We start from the raw sequence: 21,254 nt of genomic DNA, 5'->3' as shown, positions 1-21,254 counted from the left end.
ACTGACTCTCCAAACTCTTTCTACAATTCTTTCTATTTCTTCCATGAATTTTCAATTTCCCCCTCTCTTCTTATTATAACCTCTCTCACACATATTCACCACTTCCCCATAACCTCTGTTACACACACACACACACATGCACACACACACACACACTCTCTCACACACACACACACACACACACTCACACACACACACACACACACACACACACACTCTCTCACACTCTCTCTCACACACACTCACACACACACACTCACACATACACACTATAGTTGTCATCTTATGCAATAGATAGTTCCAATTTCATTTTTCTTTCCCCAGATCACATTGTAATGTTTTCATACTCCTGCATATCCCTCCCCCTCTCTCTCCTCTCTCTCTCTCTCTCTCTCTCTCTCTCTCTCTCTCTCTCTCTTTCCCTGCAGCCCAGACTGATTGCCCTGGACCCCAGTCTGAGAGGCTCAGGCCCGTCGACTGTGATCATTACTCAAGGATATGGGAATTCTATACGGCGCAGTCAGACACCAGGCACCACGGAACACTCACACAGTCAGGCAGCCAGGCATTAGAGAGGCTTGCTTTCCTCACAAACTTCACAGAGATATCTTTTAAAATTGCTGTGCATGTGAAATTCACTGATCAAATTACGTTGACTAATGGGGAGGCCTAACAGCAGCAGTAATCATTGTGTTGTATAAAGATACTGAGTGTATATATATATATGTGCTCATGGAATGGTGTGCATTTGTGCTCATGGAATGGTGTGGAAGGATATTGTTGCAGTTTGCTCTAGGAGTATTTCTCTTATTGCTTCATGAGCAGTTCCACAGCACACAGGGTGTTAGAAACAGTACTGTATGTAATGCAGAGCACTGGCATGGAGAGCCATCAGAAACTGCTCATGAAAACCATTAGTGTTGAGGCCATTAGACTTTACACCATCCAGTCTACGCTCTAATGGGGCCCAGCATTTAATGAAAATTGGCAGAGTATTGGTTGAGTATTGGCTTTCAGAAGTGGTCTCTGGCTTCCCCTGAAGATGTCTCCTCTGAAGGCCATTCAGAAGTGGTCCCAGCAGCCAATGAATAAGCCCCGTCTCTGCCTCCCCTCACACTTGTCTGTCCCTGAAGGGGTTCTCATGTGCTCAGCGCCGGGCATGGCTAAGGCTGCGGTTCTGTGGTTCTGCGCGTGCAGCCTGTTCCCCCTCGACAGACGGAGCCTAATTTCCATGATGTCAGACATGAGGTAAGCGTTCCCCCTGGAGAGTCGGGGGGGGAACCGGCAGCAGCGGTCCACCTGCTGGCACAGTATGCTCCCTCACTCTGTCACTACATGGTACTCGCATGCACTCAGTCACATCCACTAACTCACACACACACACACACACACTCACACTCAGGTTGTATTACCTAACACACACACACACACACACACATGTGTGCTAACATACACACACACACACACTCAGGTCATATTAGCTAACACACACACACTCAGGTCATATTAGCTAACACACACATACACTCAGGTAATATTAGCTAATACACCTACACACAAACTCATACTGTATACACAGGCAACACACATATTATACACAAACTCATATACTGAACATATATGTCATGTAAGCCATTACAGTTTTTCTCGATCGTTTTGATACCTGTGTCAACTCTGAAATCACGTTCTCAAAACAGATAACACCCTTGTCTGAACAAAAGCACTCTGGACAAAATGACACATTTTGCTTGCAAAAGGCTGTTACTCTCTCAAAACACTTAAAACATGCAGCAAAAGCAAATCTTGCCTTCAAACACTACAACTTGTTGCCAATTCAAAAACACTCTTTAATCAATCATTACACACTAGACAACAAAATGCAAAATCTAGTTATCAAAATGAACAAAAACTATGAAAAGACAAAATGTACTGAATAAAAAAATAATTTATTAATTCCTCCCAAGATGTAACTGCCATTGACATGTAAGACATACAGTAAATACCTAGCAAGATACAGTAAATGTCATTTTGGTTTTGAGCAACATATACTCCCATCCAGACAATGTATTTTCCAGGGAAGACCTTGAATATTTCAGGAAAACAATGCCAAAATTAATTCTGCACATATTTAAATAGTATTTCTCCACAGAGGAAGAGTCCAGGTGCTAAAATGGCCCGTCTGCAGTCCAGATTTGTCTAATTAGGTGCCTAATGGAAAGACTAAGAATACCCCATGCTGTTGAGCAACTGAAATCCTATCGGGACGACGGGGAGTAATGGGACAACATTTCACTCTCAAAACTCTAGTAACTGGTCTCCTCCCCTGAATTTCCCCTTGGGGATCAATAAAGTATCTATCTATCTATCTATCTATCTATCTATCTATCTATCTATCTTTCAGTTCCTAAACATTTACAATATTTTGTTACTGTAATTGAAGAGTTGAAGCAGCACAGTGGTAAACATGCTCCTGTCCCAACTTTTTTTTAAACATGTTGCTGGCATCAAATTCAAAATGAACATATATTTTCCATGAAATAGTCCAAATTTTCATTTTCAACATTTGATATATTGTCTATGTCCTTTTTGCTGATAAATATTGGTTTACGAGACTTGTATATTATCACATTCTGTTTTTATTTGCATTTTACACAATGTCCCAACTTTTTCTGTTTTGGGGTTGTATATAATGAATGATTGCTGATTGAAGAATTGTGCAAAGGAGTTTCACACAGGTGTATCAGAGATTCATAGCCTGACGAGCCAGACCCACATTACAGTTTTTCTCGATCGTTTTGATACCTGTGTCAACTCTGACATCACGTTCTCAAAACAGTTAACACCCGTGTCTGAACAAAAGCACTCTGGACAAAATGACACATTTTGCTTGCAAAAGGTTGTTACTCTCTCAAAACACTTAAAACATGCAGCAAAAGCAAATCTTGCCTTCAAACACTACAACTGGTTGCCAATTCAAAAACACTCTTTAATCAATCATTACACACTTGACAACAAAATGCAAAATCTAGTTCTCAAAATGAGCATTTTTGTTATGTCTGTTCCATTACTTTCTCATTTTTCTGGTATCAGAAAAAAACTGTGAAAAGAAAAAATGTACTGAATAAAAAATAATTAATTCATTCCTCCCAAGATGTAACTGTCATTGACGTGTAAGACATACAGCAAACACCTGGCAAGATACTGTAAATTTCATTGAACTACAACTTTCATCAAAATAAACCTACAGTATACACTTTTTGTACTGTTTTCTCCACCAAATAGGCAATACAGTACTTTGTCTAAATGTGCATTAGATCCATACTTGCAAATAGCAACACAAAACAGACATCTCTTATGTAAAATGAATGATTGCTGATTGAAGAATTGTGCAAAGGAGTTTCACACAGGTGTATCAGAGATTCAGACTTATGCAAGGAATCTATACCACCTGTGAAAAGATGTTTTCCTTTTGGTTTAGCATGGGAAAACCAATAGAGTTTGGGGCTTTTGAATGACACCTGTGCTAACTGTTTTGCAAAAGGGTGTGAGAAATGTGTGAACCCAATGAAAATGTGTGAACACATTCGCAAGAGATTACTTCTGCTGTGCAAAGACAGTAGTCATGAAGACCAAGTGGGTTCCTGTTTACTTAAGCAGGTAAAATCAATTGAGAAAAACTGTAAAATGTAGGGTCTGGGCACTCACCGTTCGCAGTGCTCAGTCCGAGGGGCGGGATAATCGGTTGTCTTTCAAATTCCCTCTGCACGCAATAGGACAGCGGCAGCGCTATGAGTCCCATGCATTTCCCACCAGCGGAGCTAGTTGGCTAGTTCAAACGTTTGCCATCTTATATGTTTTCAAGTAGCAGGGAATTCAAGCCAAACCGTTGCAACTTTGCCATCAATCATTATGTTAAGCCCACCTAACGACTCTATACACGATTTCATTGGCCTGATTAAGTTTCGATTTCTGGAGCTCACAAGCCAACAGAGAGTTCCTAGACTAGCCCTGGCAGCAAATGTAATTTGCTGCCGCTAGGGGCGCGTCTAGATTTCTAGGCTAAGAGATTCAGACTTATGCAAGAAATGTATACCACCTGTGAAAATATGTTTTCCTTTTGTTTAGCATGGGAAAACCAATAGAGTTTGGGGCTTTTGAATGACACCTGTGTTAACTGTTTTGCAAAAGGGTGTGAGAAATGTGTGAACCCAATGAAAATGTGTGAACACATTCACAAGAGATGACTTCTGCTGTGCAAAGAAAGTAGTCATGAAGACCAAGTGGATTCCAGTTTACTTTAGCAGGTAAAAGCAATCGAGAAAAAAAACTGTAATGTATATTTACATGTGCTGACGCATGAAGTAACGAGCCTTTTCAGATATACTGTATAAGTAGATGAATGCATATGGATACATTCTAATACTACACACACATATGCATAGTTCTGGAAAAAAATAAGAGACCACTGCACATATGGTTCCCATTACATACTGTACATACATACATACATTCTCCAGCTCTGTCATCTCTTTATCTTCCTCTGTTTGCTTCTTGCTCTGTCTCCCTCTCCCTCCCTCTGTCTCTCTCTCTCTCTCTCTCTCATCATCATCCTTCTCCTCCTCCTCCAATCCCAAACAGCGCTGGATCATCTCCAGCATCTCCCGGGCTTCCCAGCCCACTCTCCCCACGCTCCCATAATGCCTCCCTCACCTCCCATCTCAGGCCCTCTTCCTGTCTCCGCCACTGCAACTTCCTGTTCATCACGCTCGCTCATGCATCTTTCATGCGAGGGCTGCGGGAGAGTGCTGCTGGGCTCTCATCAATGATTCACCGCAGACGAGGATTCTGGGAAAAGAGGGGGGGGGGGCTCACTGCAGGGCGCATGACCCACACAGCTGTTCCTCCTCTGGGGCCAGCTTGGCACAGGGGAGATGGAGAGGGGTCTGGGGATCTGCATGGCACTCTCGTTGATGCCATCATAACCATTCATGCCAGCAGAGAGTGAATGGAAAGCCAGGAAATGGCAGCCAGGTGCTTACGCAACCCGTCCACACCTCCGAGTTCTCCTCGCGGCTCTTACCGCTGCAGCTCTCAGTAGGATGCATGCTCTGCCCTCTGACCTGTCAGAAGGAAATCACTGTGAGTGTTTACCAGTAATCAATAAGTAATGCTTCCGACTGGAAGCTTTAGGAAGAGTGTTTTCTAGACATGCCTCCTGTTCCTCGTTCCCACAGGAAATTTAAAACTCCACTTACCTCTTCCACAGTGGTGTTTGAAACAGACTCATCTTGGCCTCCCAAATCATTAATTCCCGTATTGCCTGGTTGCAAACACATGGCTTAGGCTAGTTTGTTAAGATCTCTTAACCACTCTGTATAAGGAGTTTCAGCACCCTGGACAGCTACTCTAAGGATAAATGCTTTCTGTGTAGGTCTCAATGATGGCATGTCCGTGCAGTTCTAAAGAAGAAATACATGCAACTGCACCCTTGCCTCTGTGTGTCATTATTGACAATGGTGTGTGGCACCATGCTATGGGCTAGCATCAGCATTACTGTGTTCTGTGTCAGACGTTAAGTGATTGATGGCTTGAGTCACTGACACCAACAAGAGTCTTTGGTTCGGGTCGCTATGGTCATTTTCTCACTCCCTGATGACACTTACGCATGTGTTGCAACATTTCCAATGCATCTCTCTTGTTGAGACAGTGACCCTGGTGATGCAACCACACCGCCATCTCACAACCCGACTCTGCATAGGATGACCTCATTCATGTTTTACAGCTAGCAGTCGCTACGCTAACTCATTATCCGACATGCATCTGGCCCAGGAGCCTACAGGGGGCTAGTCATCACAGGCCATGAACACAGCTCACACAGCCTCTGAGACTGAACTCTGTGAGAGAGAGAGAGAAAGAGAGAGTTCCCTCTCTCCCTTTGACAGTTGAAGCAGCGCATCTTGGCTTGGTGTGCTCCAGTTTTGGCCCCTCAGCTTTAAATGCCTTTCTCTCTGTGGTGAGTTGCTAATTCTTTGCATTGAGTGAAATGCCCACAGATCCACTCGCCTGAAACATGTGATATTTTAAATCATAAGCAAGACTTGCACAAAAGCAAGTCTAGGCATGTGCATATGTGTATCTGAACCCATTACTCATGCCAGTTGTCCGTTTGTCCCATATAATGTATATTGTATTGTATATGTAATTTATGTATGTGCTTTATTTCTATATTATACAGTGTGTATAACAGCCCTTTGTGGATACTATTAATCATCTTGGTTATTGGCTTGGTTTATTGTCTTGGTTGGTTGTTTTTGAGTTCAGGAGTATCAGGGTCGTATTCAAAAGCAAATGCTGTGTATGCTGAGGAGACACTGCTTGAGAAACATGGGAGGAAAATAAATGTTGGTCTGCCTCTAGTAGTCTGATTGTATGGCGGTTTTGTACACCCTTGAGTAGCCAAATTCATCTGTTTCTTAATGCACTGTGGTGAATTATTCATTCTTGTGTGCACACATGTTTGGAACATTATTGCCTTTCCTCTAGGTATAAAAACAGTGTGTGTGTGTGTGTGTGTGTGTGTGTGTGTGTGTGTGTGTGTGTGTGTGTGTGTGTGTGTGTGTGTGTTGGCATTTGTTGTTGTTGTTGTGTGTATGTGTGTGTGTGTGTGTGTGTGTGTTGGCATTTGTTGTTGTTGTTGTGTGTATGTGTGTGTGTGTGTGTGCATATGTGTGTGTGTGTGTGTGTGTGTGTGTGTGTGTGTGTGTGTGTGTGTGTATGTGTTGGCATTTGTTGTTGTTGTGTGTATGTATGTGTGTGTGTGTGTGTGTGTGTGTGTGCATATGTATGTGTGTGTTGGTATTTGTGTATGGGTATATATATTTTCTATATTTGTGTGTGTGTGTGTGTGTATATATGTGTGTTTGTAGTTATGTGCCATTAAATTTCATTAGGTTCCATATGTTTCATATGCATATGACAAACACTGGCCCTCAGGCCCCCATTACTGAGTGTTATTGATGGCCTGAGCACCTGGTGATGTGTAATGCACCTGCTCACTGCCAAGAGACGACTAAATCAACTGAGCCTTCTTTGTCTTTATTCCGTTTCTTGTTCTTTTGATTGCTTAGATCTCAAGACTGAGCTCGGATTTTTTATCTAGTTTATCTTTATCACATTCGGTGCAAAATTAAAATCTAAAAATAGCTTGGTTGAAACTGATACTACAGGTTGGTTAGAAAAGCTTTGTTCACGTAGCTGAAGAGAGCTTCAAAAACGCATGATGCATAAAAGGTTCGGGCGGTTCTTCTGTAGTACAGCATGACCTAAAAATCTCCTCTATGAGCAGGTGTTGTGTTTTTTTGTTTGTTTATTAAGATATGAGTGTTGTTTTCATCTAGAGCCATGCGTCTGTGAGTGTCTCACTCATGTCCCCCCCCCCCCCATCCCCTCCAGGAAGAGTTGGAGAATGGAGTATAGACTGCAGAGTGGCAGCTCCACATCCTGAAAGTTGACACTAGGACACTGCGGTGACCTTGAGTCTGTGACAGCTTTCAGACGCTTCGTTCTTCTGATGGAGGTACATCAAATAACCAACCTGTAAGCCTTACATGATAATAAATGACAGCCAGAGACATTATTTGCAAATACTGCATGTCGATGACATAATGGTAAATAATGTCACTGGATATAACGTTGTGTAGCTCTCAAATGGCCATTGATCTAAATGCCTTTTGTCATTCTTAAATTTGAAGTGCTCTACCTCGGTCTTATCTGTGTTGTCGGCACTTTAGATTCACTGTGAGGTTTCGTCATATAGAGTAGACAGTTGCTAATGCAAACCAGTGCATTGTGAATGATGGCCACCGTGCTGAGCAAGGCCTTATGGAAGCATCCTGAGTCAGAACTGCAAAGTGCTCCGCTCCACCACAGCGTTTTGCTTAAGCGGCATTATGCTAACAAGGCATTAGCTGGCGTAGTAAGCAGCAGCCAGGTGATTATGACATCACAGCCATTGACTGGCATTCTGTTGTGGCCACACGGTGATGTTCATTGGTGGGTGGGCCCATGGAGTGGTGTAGATATGGCACGCCCCCCAAACACGGCGCACACACAGCACGTTAAGACCGGCGTTACAACCATCCATCTATTGGCTACAGTCAGCTGACCTAAATGATGGTGACACAGATTGTTCTGCAGAATAAAAACAGAGAGAGAGAGAGAGAGACAGAGGGAGAGAGAGGGAGAGAGAGAGAGAGAGCATAGGACCAGTGCCGAGTCATTAAATTCCATATTATGACCTTGAGGCCTTTCATTATGGGCTTTGGCCTCTTGTGTAACCCTTGGACACTGAAGATGGACCATAGACTGACAAGGTCACAATTGTCATTTCCGAATCGCCAATCGCTACACTCACTAGATGCAACAGTGAACTCCAATGTCAAGTTTAATCTGCCCCATGTAACACGATGGGGATCTAAACAAACCTAAGAGTACCACTGCACTGCCACTCAGTGCAACATGACATCTTGGCCCCTAGAATAAGAAAACAGCAACATGTCTGAGGAGAGCTGCAGGGCAGCGGTTGCTTTAGAGGCAGAGAGAGAGAGAGAGAGAGAGATGTAATGTATGATGCATGATGTTTTGTTTTCTGTCTTTACACACTACTACGAACATGTATGCTTTGGCAATACAATTTTTTGTTATGCCAATAAAGCTCAATTGAATTGAATTGAATTGAGAGAGAGAGAGAGAGAGAGACAGAGAGAAAGAGAGAGAGACAGAGAGAGATGCTGTAAACATTATTAGTCAGGGAGGTAGCTGCACCACATCACTGCACCATGTCTCACACAAACAAACTGGGCTGGCTGGCTGCTAACTGTTTGCATGATGTATGAGTGGTGCGAGAGCATTGCGTCTGTCGTCCTCGTTGTTGTTGGCCGGTTGTCTGATGATCAGAGAGAGAGGGATATGACGAGGCGTTTTCCTGCTCCCTCTGCGGTGTCATCATCCTCATCAATAGCAGCCGCCGCAGCAACAGTGGCGATGCAGCACACGGAGAGCGCTCCCTCCGTCACTCACACAGGCACAACAAAAGAGCCGCCACTGGCGCGTAATTCCGCAGTCAGCGAGAAGGGGGTCAGCACCGTCCACCTTCCTGACACAGAAACACACCGTCGCATCCCCTCGCCACAGCGGTGCAGAGGAACACAGACGTGCTCCACGCGTTTCCACGGCAATGCCCTTTGACCTTCAGATGAGTTGTGCAGCCAGCCACCTGTCTGTCATAAGAAGGTCCTCTACCAAAACTGACAAAACTGAAATGTTTTCCTCTTTGTGTCTTAGTTTGTTTTTGTTTTTAAATCTGTTTTCACTTCCTTATTCACTCACATGCAGCACATACACACTTTATCTGTCTGGTGTAAAGGCTCAATGAATCCAGGAATAAAATATATTATGTATCACAATTTTATTACAAAAATTAGATCTTTTTATCTTTTCAGTGGTGCCATGCTTTGAGCATATAACAATACGGTAAAAAAGACCCGACCTGGAAGGATAGTAAAAGCAGTTGTCGACGATGCTGTTGCAGCATTTTGTCAGTCATGCTGTTACTACACAGAGAACATTCCTAATACAGTGTACAAACACTTGCCAATACACATCATGTCCTTTAACAAATCGCCGCTAAGTACATTGAATAGAGTTACGACAATTTCTCTCTCAAAGAAAGTAAATCATACATAGAATTATGCAAATGAAAAATGAAAATGTGCTGAATATCTGTACCAGTCCAAGGCACCCAGGCTTGTAGCATGTTGGCAATTTTAGACATTCTTACAGAAACACGTTGAAGCAGACAACGAGAACAAGTAAAGTAGGTGCAACCCGTCATTGCATCGTCCTTCATCCTCTGGCGTCTACCACGCAAGACAGTCACAGTGCAAGTGGCATGTACTGAACTCTTCTGTGTGTTTGTAATTCGTGTGCTATGTTTTCGTGTGCTATTTTGTGTGCTATGTTCACTCTTTTGCGAGACTATATTCTGTGCATTGCATGTTGTGGAACTGTTGCAAGGTGTCTCTATAGTGAATGGCTTTAGGCTCTAGCCTAATGGGACTCTGCTGCTGGAACTGATGGTGTAATTGGGAGTACTGAGGTGATAGGCTTTTGGCATTGTCGCTGTAGCCAATGACTAGCTGTTGAGCTTGGGTGTGGCTTCACCTGTCCACCTGGAACACGATTTCCTCTGGGTTGTAATGCTGGAGCCAATCAAGGGAGTCCAAATACCCTTTCTTGCTGCCAGTATGGGGAGGACCAGACTAGGAGAGGAGCACCAAGGGGGGGCATCTGACCGCTATTCCCTTTGGCTGTCTCTAAGGACCGGTTCCCTTTTGTTTCCAGAGCCAAACGAGGAGGCCAAGGGGCTTGTTTGACTCCAGAGGGCTCGACAGCTGAGACTGGATCTGACCTTGTGGTGTTCTCATTTTCCTGGTCAGCAGAAGGGAGCTGACCAGGATGGACCTAGGACTGGGGGCAGGTGGCACAGGTTGTGCTGCCTTTGTCTGGTGGGGACTGGTGGGCTAATGCCACTTTAGTGTGCTTATGCTGCTGTGTTGCTGTGCTCAATTAAGTTTGATGTGTTCTTACATCTACTGGGGTTCTTGCACGGATCTCACTTGTGTGCTCCTGGGTTTTATCATAGCTTTCTCACCTTAGTACCCAGAGAATCATCGGTAGGGTGCTGTGCTGTCCTGCCTACCACCTTGGCCAAGTCTTTGTATTAATAAACGAATTTATGAACATATCTGTCTACTGTGGTGCAATTTGGGAGGTCTAACCAGTTCGGGAGTTGTAGCCCCCCCACGACACAAGTTCCGGAGAGGTTGGGGTGCCATTAAGTGCAGTAATGAAACTCTTTGTAATCTTTCTCAGATACTGTCCTTTGGACTGTCGGCTTTGATCTCTGAATCAAGAAGGAGGCGATGATTTCCGCACTGTCTTGAGATATTGTCCAACGTACAGTAAGGCTTAAGATGCCCAGCTGCCGGTCCAAGAAAAAAAAAGCGAAACCAAAGCTTGAGTGCGCTTGCAAAAAAATAAAACGAACTCCGAATCAAAAAGTAATCAATACCAACACTGTCTCACTGAGGTTTCCAAGACATATGACAGGAAAATATATTTTTTTCAAGACCAAAAACGTTTGTTTGTTTTGCACATAAATACTTAATTATGTATAGAAATCCCAGCTTTTCGCTTACCTTTTTAAATCAATGTTAAGTTTTGTTCTTTTTTTTATCAACGTCAAATGAAGACAAGAAAGACAAGCTCAGAAACACGTATCTCGTACTGGCGTTTTCTGTTTGCCGTAGTGCAGTTCAGTTGAGTTGACGACAAGGCTCAAACGGCCATTTCGTTGTTCCACCGAATACTTCGATTTTGGCCTCCGACCATGCAAAGACGCTTCCCACCTGCGCTCTGTTGTTGCAGGTGGCCAGGTTGTAAATCTCTCCCGTTGACAGCTTACGGTCCCACACGTTAAAATTGGCCAGCTCCCCAACAAAAGCTTGTGTTGCATCGAAGCCTCCTCCCAGTGAATCCTACGAGGTCCAAAAAATACAGAAAGAGTCAGTTAGGCATCCGTATTAAAGAATCATTCCAAGTCAGCCGTCACCATGTCATCATTATACGTTTGATTTTACATAGATTAGTAGTCTATACATAGAGGTGCAAAGCATGTTTCATTCTTCTATATCATTGTAGGGTAATGCATCGTCCCAGACGCATATAATGAGCGTTGAGCTTTTTCTGCTAGGGGATAGATAGGCTACACCACTAGGTCAAGTTATCGCAGTTTTCCTTTGCTTAAAATCCTCAATTAGATTGCCAGGTTATCTGACAGCCGCTTCAAGGTCTAAATGATCTAATTACGCAGCGCGAAAAGCGCACGTTCTGAACATGAATATAGTTCCCTGCCCTTGGGTATCCGTTATCAGATGTCAGCGTTCAGAAATAACGTTTCACATTAGGCTAAAGACACACTGACATTTTATATACAGTAATCAGATTCGGGAGGAAAGAACGTATCCTGGAGCAATGTAAGATATCATGGTAAAGATATTCACTCTCGCCATCTCTCACCTGCTCCTGTCCTAGAACAAGCACTCCATCCGGTTTGATGGGGTGGTAAGGGGCCAGGTTTTCTCCGTTGCCACGCAGCACCCCGTCCTGGAAGGCTTCCCACACTCCGTCTCTTGTAGTCCAGGTGACACAGATGTGATGCCACTTGTCATCGTTAATTTGAAAAGGTAGTTTTGCCACCTGCATTAGAAAAGGTGTTCGGTGTGGTTAGTGGGGTACTATGGTTAGCATGCTACACGTTCAAACGTGCAATAATATCTCTTTAAGGCTGGCCTTTTATGTCCTTTTCAATGTATAGACATTTCGCAGTGATTACCTTGTCATTGATGAGAATTTCCATAGGGTTATTGCCCCACTCAATTAAAACCAGCTCGTTGGCCTGCCCCGGGACCGCGTAGGAGAATGGAGTGCCAACGCCTGGCGACGCACTGGATTTGATCCACATGCATAGGGTGAATGCATACATCTCCGGCAAACTTTTCTTGACCTTCGCATACATGTAGTTGGTTCGGAGAGGGAAATTGAGTTGGAACTTGTCCAGTGGTCTGTTGCCTTTTGGACCTGCAATCAGTGGTGAAAACGTACAAGTCTGTCAAGCATTTATTATCCACCAGGAATATGGCAGTCCAGTACCATGCTCTCAAATCACGGTCAAGTTTAAACTACCCCCCCCCACACACACACACACACACACACGCACACACTGATAGATAATAAGGTTATAGGCGGCAGCAGCAGACGAGAGAGCGCGCGCTGATCCTCTTTTCTCCCTTGCTTTCTGCATTCCTGAAAACATCACGCTTGCCTATGAGTGCAAATAAACAGCGCGTGAACGGATCCACGAACTAACTTCCATCGTCCGCCCAGTGCTGTCAGTTTTAGAATAGGCTACTGTGAAATACATCCTGAGATTAAAATAAAGATTGGCCAAAAAACGTCAAGGCTGGCTTTGTCCGTGGCGTTTGGTATGTATATCAAATCCGCGAGAGAGTTAATGTGAGGAGAAATATGCAAAGCAATGCAGCTCCCCTCCCCAACCGCACAGTGTCCGCTGCGACATCGCGATGGGGCAAACATGGCTATAACTTTCGACATATTTTGCGTAACATATTGCATTTTTTTCATTACCATTTTAGAATTGTTCTTGCTAATATTGTAGTTTTAAAAGTAGGTTACACAGCCAACCCATAAGATATTACGCATAAATACTATTAGCGATGCCGATGATAACTATGCTATTTGTACTGGGACATGATGCTTTTGCTCTGAACACATTTCGTTGGCTTTGAAATGACTCTCTCCACCGCTTCTGAGTACTCACTTTTTTCCAGATCTGTAATTCTGTGGTGGATGGAGGTAAGAGTGGACTCTACTCTGTTGCGCTGGTCCGTTTCATTCCTCTGGCCAGTTTTGCCCTCTTCCAGTGTGTTGACCCGGGACAGGACCTGTTTTTCCATGTCGTCTATTTTGTTCTGGAGCAGGTCTTTCAGGCTGTTCGTCTGCGCTGTGCTGTTAATTCTGCTGTATTGCTGAGGGATACAAAGAAGATGCGTTCAGAGGATGAGACGAATTAAGGAAAGGTTGTAACCCTCAATAAATAAACACTATTAACACGTGCAAGGTTGCTCCGAGGCTAACGCCAGATTAGCGCCTTTAGGGCTTACTGTCTTGGGTTGCTTACAAACATTTGCATTAAGTCACTAAATTTACCAACCATGAGGCCATCCGCTCATATTGATCTGCGAGGTTCTACCAGACTGAAAAAACCCTTTACTTTCTACTGCTAGGATAGCTTTGCATAATTGCGGCAGTAGTCGGAAGATAAGTGGCATTCAATATATGACCATCCTTGTCATGCTGCATGTGTTGAGCCAGAGAATAAAATCACTCAGCGTAGCAGACGATGAGAGAACACCTCCCAATGCAACGTACAATAAACTTAAATACATACCTCCAAGTTCTCCAGTCTCTGTTTAAGGGTTTGCAACGTCTGCCCCAGTTGGGCCAGTGTATCGGACGGACCCCGTGATACATCCCCCATAGTATTTTTAGAGCCTGGTTCTTTTCTCCTGCCCCCTACTCCGGGCTCCGGGAGACTCTGACTCTCACACCGAGTCAACTTGGACGTTAGTTCCCTGATCGTCTCTTTTTGGTTCATGATAATCTCTTTTTGCTGAAGTACGGTTTCTCTCAACTGCATGACGGTGGTCTTCAGATCCTCTGCGGGGCCACTGTTCTGCATAGTGGCTGCGCACAAGTCCATATCCTTTGGAACCGATGTGCAGATGAACTGCGTCTGTCCGAAATCTTGCGTAGACCCCTCCAGAAGTACCAAAGAAAGTAAAAACAATCTCCAAGACATCCCCTCCATAATGAATTCAATCTTAAATTCTTGTTCAATCCCCTTGTCTGACTTATCTTTCTCGTTCAGCGAAATGCGCATAGGAGTTGCTTGTCCGTTTCAGCACCACGGAGCTGTCCACTGAAACTATGGCTCTCTATGCTGCGCGTGTCCGCATTTATAGAGCTCAGCAAGAGTAGCGCGGGCTCGCTGCATCATTCCAGGGAGGAAGTAAGTCCTCGCCGTTTAGTCGTGCACGCCCTCCTTCTTAAGGTAGTGCACGATGTGTCTGTAGATAGCGGAAGTTGACCGTATCGACAATCATTTATGTAATAGTGTTGCATTGCTGCCTGAACAGAACAATGCAATCTAGACTGTACATATCCTGATTTATTGTAGACAATTATTATTTAAATTACTAATGTAAAAAATAACCTTATCAAAAATATGCACCTCTGACATGTGAAGCTCAATCTTACATCTGATAAGGTAGATCTAATAAGACTATAGAAAACCACATTTTGACCAGGTTGGTCTTTGAAAAATGGTCATTGATTTTTTTTTGTGTTGATCAGATAACATTCATCAATCCTAGTGGTGTCTGTGCCATAGGAAATACAAAGAAATATGTTTACTTTAAAACCAATGAAGCGTGTCTACCTTAAATCTAACCACACCCATGATCATAGCTCAACCAGCGTGCGTGGTCAGTGCAAGTACCCGGCTCCTCTTCAGTTTACTCTCTTGTCAAGCGTGTTGGTCTTAGGCCGCTGAACACTTAATTTCTAATTCTGACCAACGCACTTGAATAAACAATTTAAACTGTTTTTTTGTTTTGTTTTAGGTTTTTTTAGGAACTCTGAATACTTTTTTTTCCAATATAACAGTTGAAGCTTAGTGACAAGCGCAACATTTACCTTCAATCAGTTTTATATTTTGGTTATTCCTATCGTCTTTTTGATGCTATTTCACATTATTCAAAGCATTTAGGTGCTGGAAGTGTGGGGAGCTCAAAAGGGGCAGGGGCAGTGGAAGGGAGAGGTAGGGTTCATGTCCATCTCTGAGTCTGCCGTGCCTTCATATTAGACTGTCCTCACGGCAAGTTGAGTGGCACGTTTAACTTCAGGGGAAATCATTTGCATTTTGAATGAGCTCACAGGTGGACTACAATCAAATCTTATCGATGAAAACCTCACGTTGTGTGGACACGTACGCATGTTAGTAACGAATGTGGTTTGACTTTTTCATGTTTTGACATGAGTCGCAAATCCCCACAGATTCTCAGCCTCCAGCGCGGGAGAGGAAGTATTCCTCTCTCGCTATCTCTCTCGCAAGTTGACATTTAGTAATGTTGAATCACCTGAGGGCGCTGTGAAAAATCTGCCGTCCGAAAAGTGCAGAAGAGATACAGTATGGGACTTCTTTTTCGTATTATTAATTTAACAGGTTGTTGCGTAACCACTCTCTCACTGAGTGGTGTCAATGTTTATAAGTTACACAGTGTATGAAACGCGCAAATCGTCACTGCAATGTCATTGTTAGGAGATAGTAGTTGAATCTGTATGAAGAAAATCTCTCTCTCTCTCTCTCTCTCTCTCTCTCTCTCTCTCTCTCTCTGTGGGATTGTCACCCACTACTTACTCACCCAACACACTGCGCACACAATCTTTCACAACTCGTGTAGAAAGCATTATAAACACAAAACATCTCTCAGACTTGAAAAAATGTCATTGTTACATAAACGTCTTATTAAGTTATTCTCTAATTTCACTCACACATGTAGGCCTATGTGCGTATGGAATTATTAGTCTTGGCAGTAGGCTAGTGACCATTCACTTAGAAAAAGTATGTGATATAGTTGGTCGTGGTTAATTTGTTTCATTATTGATCCGAACATTCTAATCAGCTAGGTGTCGAGCTCCAGGCAACGAACGGCCAGGGTAATAAATGGTTAATGTCTGTGCGTAATTGCTGCTTGGAGAATGAGCCGGAGAAATAAACCAATCTCAGCAATTAAGGCGAAAGGGATGCAGGCCTGCCACTGATACAGTCATACCCTTTTTGCTTGGATCAACATCTTTATGTCATTGACCTCTACAACCCCGATTAAGAATTTGCACTGATATTGTAGGCTATACAAATGGCACGCCTCTATGCATTAGATACGCATATAAATAACCGAACGAACCAGGAACCCTTGGAGCTCTCTAAAGTATGTCCAACGGCTTGGCCTCTTATTAATTCAGCGCTCCATTAAAAACAAAAAATCGCCGCCATATGCTGCATAAATCTTTCAATCTCTATTTGTCTGTTTGTTGTTCACTATTGGGCGTTTATTGTTGCTTGGCCAGGTTTGTGCAGTTTGGCAGTGCTAGGTTTAATAAAATAGCTTCTTGCTATCCGCCGATTTGGAGCAATTTTTCGAGTAATGTGATTAGATAGATAGATAGATAGATAGATAGATAGATAGATAGATACTTTATTGATCCCCGAGGGGAAATTCGTAAACTCAGCTCGCTTTTTTGCTGGGCCTTTGCAGGTTTGGGAGGACAATTGTTCAGATTTGCTGCTCTGACTGCCAAACTCTTTCCCTCGAGTAGGCCTACATGTAGAGACGAAGAATAGCCTAAGTTTGATGATGAAAGGGTCATTTAATACAATCTAATGGGATAATTTCGTGAAGGTGTGCGCCTGCCTTTTCCCTTTTACAGGTCCACTAATCACATATGTTGTGTTTTCTCTATCATTAGACCAAGCTGTGAGAAGTGAGAAACTTTTATTGCCAGGGCCCACTTCCCCGATAACGACGGAGACACGCTCTTAAGAGGGGTTTCTACGATTCATCTTACGATCGTTCGTTTGGTTTTTCCGACTGTTTCCCGAACATGCTCGTAGCGTGAACGCGCATGCACTGTTCTTAAGACGCTCTTAAGGGGAGATGTCCACGTTAATAGTTCTGAAATATCCTCTGATTTGACGGTGATGTCAGGTGACTGCACGTCACAGCTATAGGCCTACCATTTAAACTTCGGATCTACACATTAATTCACATCAATACGAAAATAGGAACACTTTGACATCTGCATGTAAGCATCCCAAGTAGGTTATATACCACACAGAGACGTAAATAATTGTAATTATTTTAAGATTAGATTGTTGCACCATGCAATAACTTTTCGCGGTGTCAAGAACACGTTTGAAGATAAGAAAGAAGTCGAGTAAGAAAGATAGGAAATGTGTAGGCTTAGATTTTGATGCAGTAGGCTACACTAAACCACATGTTGCTTTCTCTGCTTTTTACCTCATAGGCTTAATAAAATATAGCCTTCACTTAGCAAAGATAATGTCAAACTATTCTGGCAACGTCTCGTTTCATAACTTGATTGCATTTTTGTCCGCTTTTCATCACATTATTATGACCATTAAATGTAGGCTATTTTGCACGCTAAAATCTGGTAAACAGGTAAACACAATAAAGAATGGGAACGTAAATTGGATTATGTATTCTAAGTTGTAATTCCTCTGTATGTCCTGTTGGCGACCTCAGTGAGAACTACTGTTAAGACGCTCTTAGCCGGTAAGGAGTACTCTGGAGCACTCGTAGATCTACGAGTGTTTTCGCGATGCTCTTAAAGGTGCCATGTGTAAGAATTGAGGTAAAAATATCCAAAAAAATGAGCTACACGCATCAAAAGAATGAGAAGAAATAAGGGCGATGATGTAATTAAAAGAATGACACGGTATAGTGCTGCAGAGATATCAACCTGAATTAGCATGCTAAATTACTAGCCACAGCCCGACAGGTGTATACTCTTTGGTTCAAGTACGCCCACAAGCCGTGCGAGTTATTCGTGTATTGCAGTTTGGCTGGCGGTTATGTTGCCCGCATACCGCCTCCCATGGCAGAAACTGGTATTATGACACCTGTCGGGCTGTGGCTAGTAATTTAGCATGCTAATACCTCAATTCTTACACATGGCACCTTTAATAGTCATAATAATGTGATGAAAAGCGGACAAAATGCAATCCAGTTATGAAACGAGACGTTGCCAGAATAGTTTGCCATTATCTTTGCTAAGTGAAGGCTATAATTTATTAGGCCTATGAGGTAAAAGCAGAGAAAGGAACATGTTGTTTAGTCTGTATAGGCTACTGCATCAAAATCTAAGCCTACACATTTCCTCACTTTCTTACTCGACTTCTTTCTTATCTTCAAACGTGTTCTTAAGTGACACCGCGAAAAATTATTGCATGGTGCAACAATCTAATCTTAAATAATTACAATTATTTATGTCTGTGTGTTGTATATAACCTAGCCTACTTGGGATGCTTACATGCAGATGACAAAGTGTTTCTATTTTCGTATTGATGTGAATTAATGTAGATCCGAAGTTTGAAAGGTAGGCCTATAGCTGTGACGTGCAGTCACCTGACATCACCATCAAATTAGAGGATATTTCAGAACTATTAACGTGGACAGCTCCCCTTAAGAGCATCTTAAAGGGGTGGTTCAGGATTTTGGACATAAGACCTTATTTCCAAGTAAGCAAGTGTGATATTTATCAGTGGAGACCGTTTTCAGCACGTTTCATCCAGTCCTTCTAATTGCAGAGTTCGCAGGTGCTAGGCTAGCGCAAGTCAACGGTATGTGCTAGCCTGCCACTAAAGACAGTCTTACCCACTCCAAAGGACACCTGAGACAAATTCCAGACAATCGATGTAAATGTCTGTGTTGATAGAATAGTGTAAGAAATACAACTACCCTTGCATCGCGTTGCAATAGTTATACTTTGGTCCCTAAAGTTGTTAGTAGTCATTTTGCAACTCAGTGGCGGACTGATATTACCAAGGCTACTACTAGGTATCCCCATTGGAGTGCGCTTTACTGTTTACTTTTCGGCGCAGTACTACTAACCGGAGCAAGTATAATTCCGCCGCTGCTAAGAAACTAGTCCCTCAAAATGTAATGCGATCGTTGAAATGCAAGGATAGAATAACGTTAGAAATAACACTGTCAATACAGACATTTACATCGATAGTCTGGCGTTATAATTTATTTGCCTCGGGTGTACTTTGGAGTGGGTAAGACTGTCTTTAGTGGCAGGCTAGCACATACTGTTGACTTGCGCTAGCCTAGCACCTGCGAACTCTGCAATTAGAAGGACTGGATGAAACGTGTTGAAAACGGTCTCCACTGATAAATATCACACTTGCTTACTTGGAAATGAGGTCCTATGTCCAAAATCCTGAACCACCCCTTTAAGAGCAGTGCACGCGCGTTCACGCTACAAGCATGTTCGGGAAACAGTCGGAAAAAACAAATGAACGATTGTAAGATGAATCGTAGAAAACCCTGGGCCCAGTTCCCCGAAAGCATCTTAAGCCTAAGAGCGTCGTAAATTCCCTCTTACGAACGTCTTAAGATTTGCCGACTGTTTCCCCAAACCATCGTAGCTTAAGAGCGTCGTGAAAACACTCGTAGATCTACGAGTGCTCCAGAGTTCTCGTTACCGGCTAAGAGAGTCTTAACAGTACTTCTCACTGAGGTCACCAACAGGACATACAGAGGAATTACAACTTAGAATACATAATCCAACTTACGTTCCCATTCTTTATTGTGTTTACCTGTGATGAATCCGATTTTAGCGTGTAAAATAGTATAGCCTACATTTAATGGTTATAATAATGTGATGAAAATCGGACAAAAATGCAATCAAGTTATGAAACGAGACGTTGCCAGAATAGTTTGACATTATCTTTGCTAAGTGAAGGCTATATTTTATTAGGCCCATGAGGTAAAAAGCAGAGAAAGCAACATGTGGCTTAGTCTGTAGGCTACTGCATCAAAATCTACGCCTACACATTTCCTCACTTTCTTACTCGACTTCTTTCTTATCTTCAAACGTGTTCTTAAGTGACACCGCAGAAAAAATACTGCATGGTGCAACAATCTAATTTTAAATAATTACAATTATTTATGTCTGTGTGTGGTATATAACCTACTTGGGATGGTTACATGCAGATGTCAAAGTGTTTCTATTTTTGTATTGATGTGAATTAGTGTGTAGATCCGAAGTTTAAATGATAGGCCTATAGCTGTGACGTGCAGTCACCTGACATCACCATCAAATTAGAGGATATTTCAGAACTATTAACGTGGACAGCTCCCCTTAAGAGCCCTATTGTTTTTCTAAGGATTATTATTATTATTATTATTATTATTATTATTATTATTATTATTTTCTTCTTTTGGGACATTACTTCACACATCTACACTGGAACATACACATTTTAATGCTTTTATTTGGACCTTAACACAGGGGAAGATTCACAGATCCAAACATTGAAGGAAGTAAGTTACACACTTCAACACAGAATGCATTGTGCTATTTTCATTCTGAACTGCATGATTATGGGTAAACATGGCATCGTTGCTTCCAGATGGATAAACTACCTATTATTGCAGAAATGGAGCAGTACTTTGCAAGTTTTTTTGCAATTGGCAATATCATTAATATAAATAGTGAAGAGGAGAGGAATCCAACAGGCACAATATTTGGTTGAGAATTACTTTTGTTTTTGTTTTGTTTCAAGTTTTAAATGATACTTAGATTAGACTGTACATATGCACACTTATTTCTAGCAAGCACTGAGCTTCTACAAAACTACATCCATACATATACACAACTGGCTACAGTAGTCACACATCTGCAAACTAACCATTGCCACAGACACACAGCAACAAACACAACTATGGTTACTACAAACACATCTT

The 21,254-nt window shown here is 42.6% G+C and overlaps 1 protein-coding gene and 1 long non-coding RNA gene across 2 annotated transcripts; both read right to left on the bottom strand.

Annotated features, from left to right (window-relative positions):
- Positions 1 to 187: 187 nt before the first annotated feature.
- Positions 188 to 20,900, bottom strand: LOC121719816. The gene is made up of 3 exons (XR_006034380.1): positions 20,766 to 20,900; positions 5,475 to 5,480; positions 188 to 219 (listed from the first exon to the last, which is right to left on the bottom strand). It is a non-coding gene; the product is annotated as an uncharacterized LOC121719816 (long non-coding RNA).
- LOC121719815 (neuronal pentraxin-1-like) lies at positions 9,450 to 14,641 on the bottom strand. Its single transcript, XM_042105597.1, has 5 exons — positions 14,090 to 14,641; positions 13,460 to 13,667; positions 12,455 to 12,699; positions 12,139 to 12,318; positions 9,450 to 11,597 (listed from the first exon to the last, which is right to left on the bottom strand). Exons 1-5 carry the CDS (start codon positions 14,579 to 14,581, stop codon positions 11,376 to 11,378), a joined length of 1,347 nt encoding a protein of 448 aa, XP_041961531.1. The 5' UTR covers positions 14,582 to 14,641; the 3' UTR covers positions 9,450 to 11,375.
- Positions 20,901 to 21,254: the final 354 nt, after the last annotated feature.

The sequence above is a fragment of the Alosa sapidissima genome, chromosome 9, assembly GCF_018492685.1.
Source record: "Alosa sapidissima isolate fAloSap1 chromosome 9, fAloSap1.pri, whole genome shotgun sequence".
Classification (NCBI taxonomy): Eukaryota; Metazoa; Chordata; class Actinopteri; order Clupeiformes; family Clupeidae; genus Alosa; species Alosa sapidissima.
Note: the sequence above shows the minus strand (reverse complement) of the source record. Positions and strands in the feature narration are given on the sequence as shown.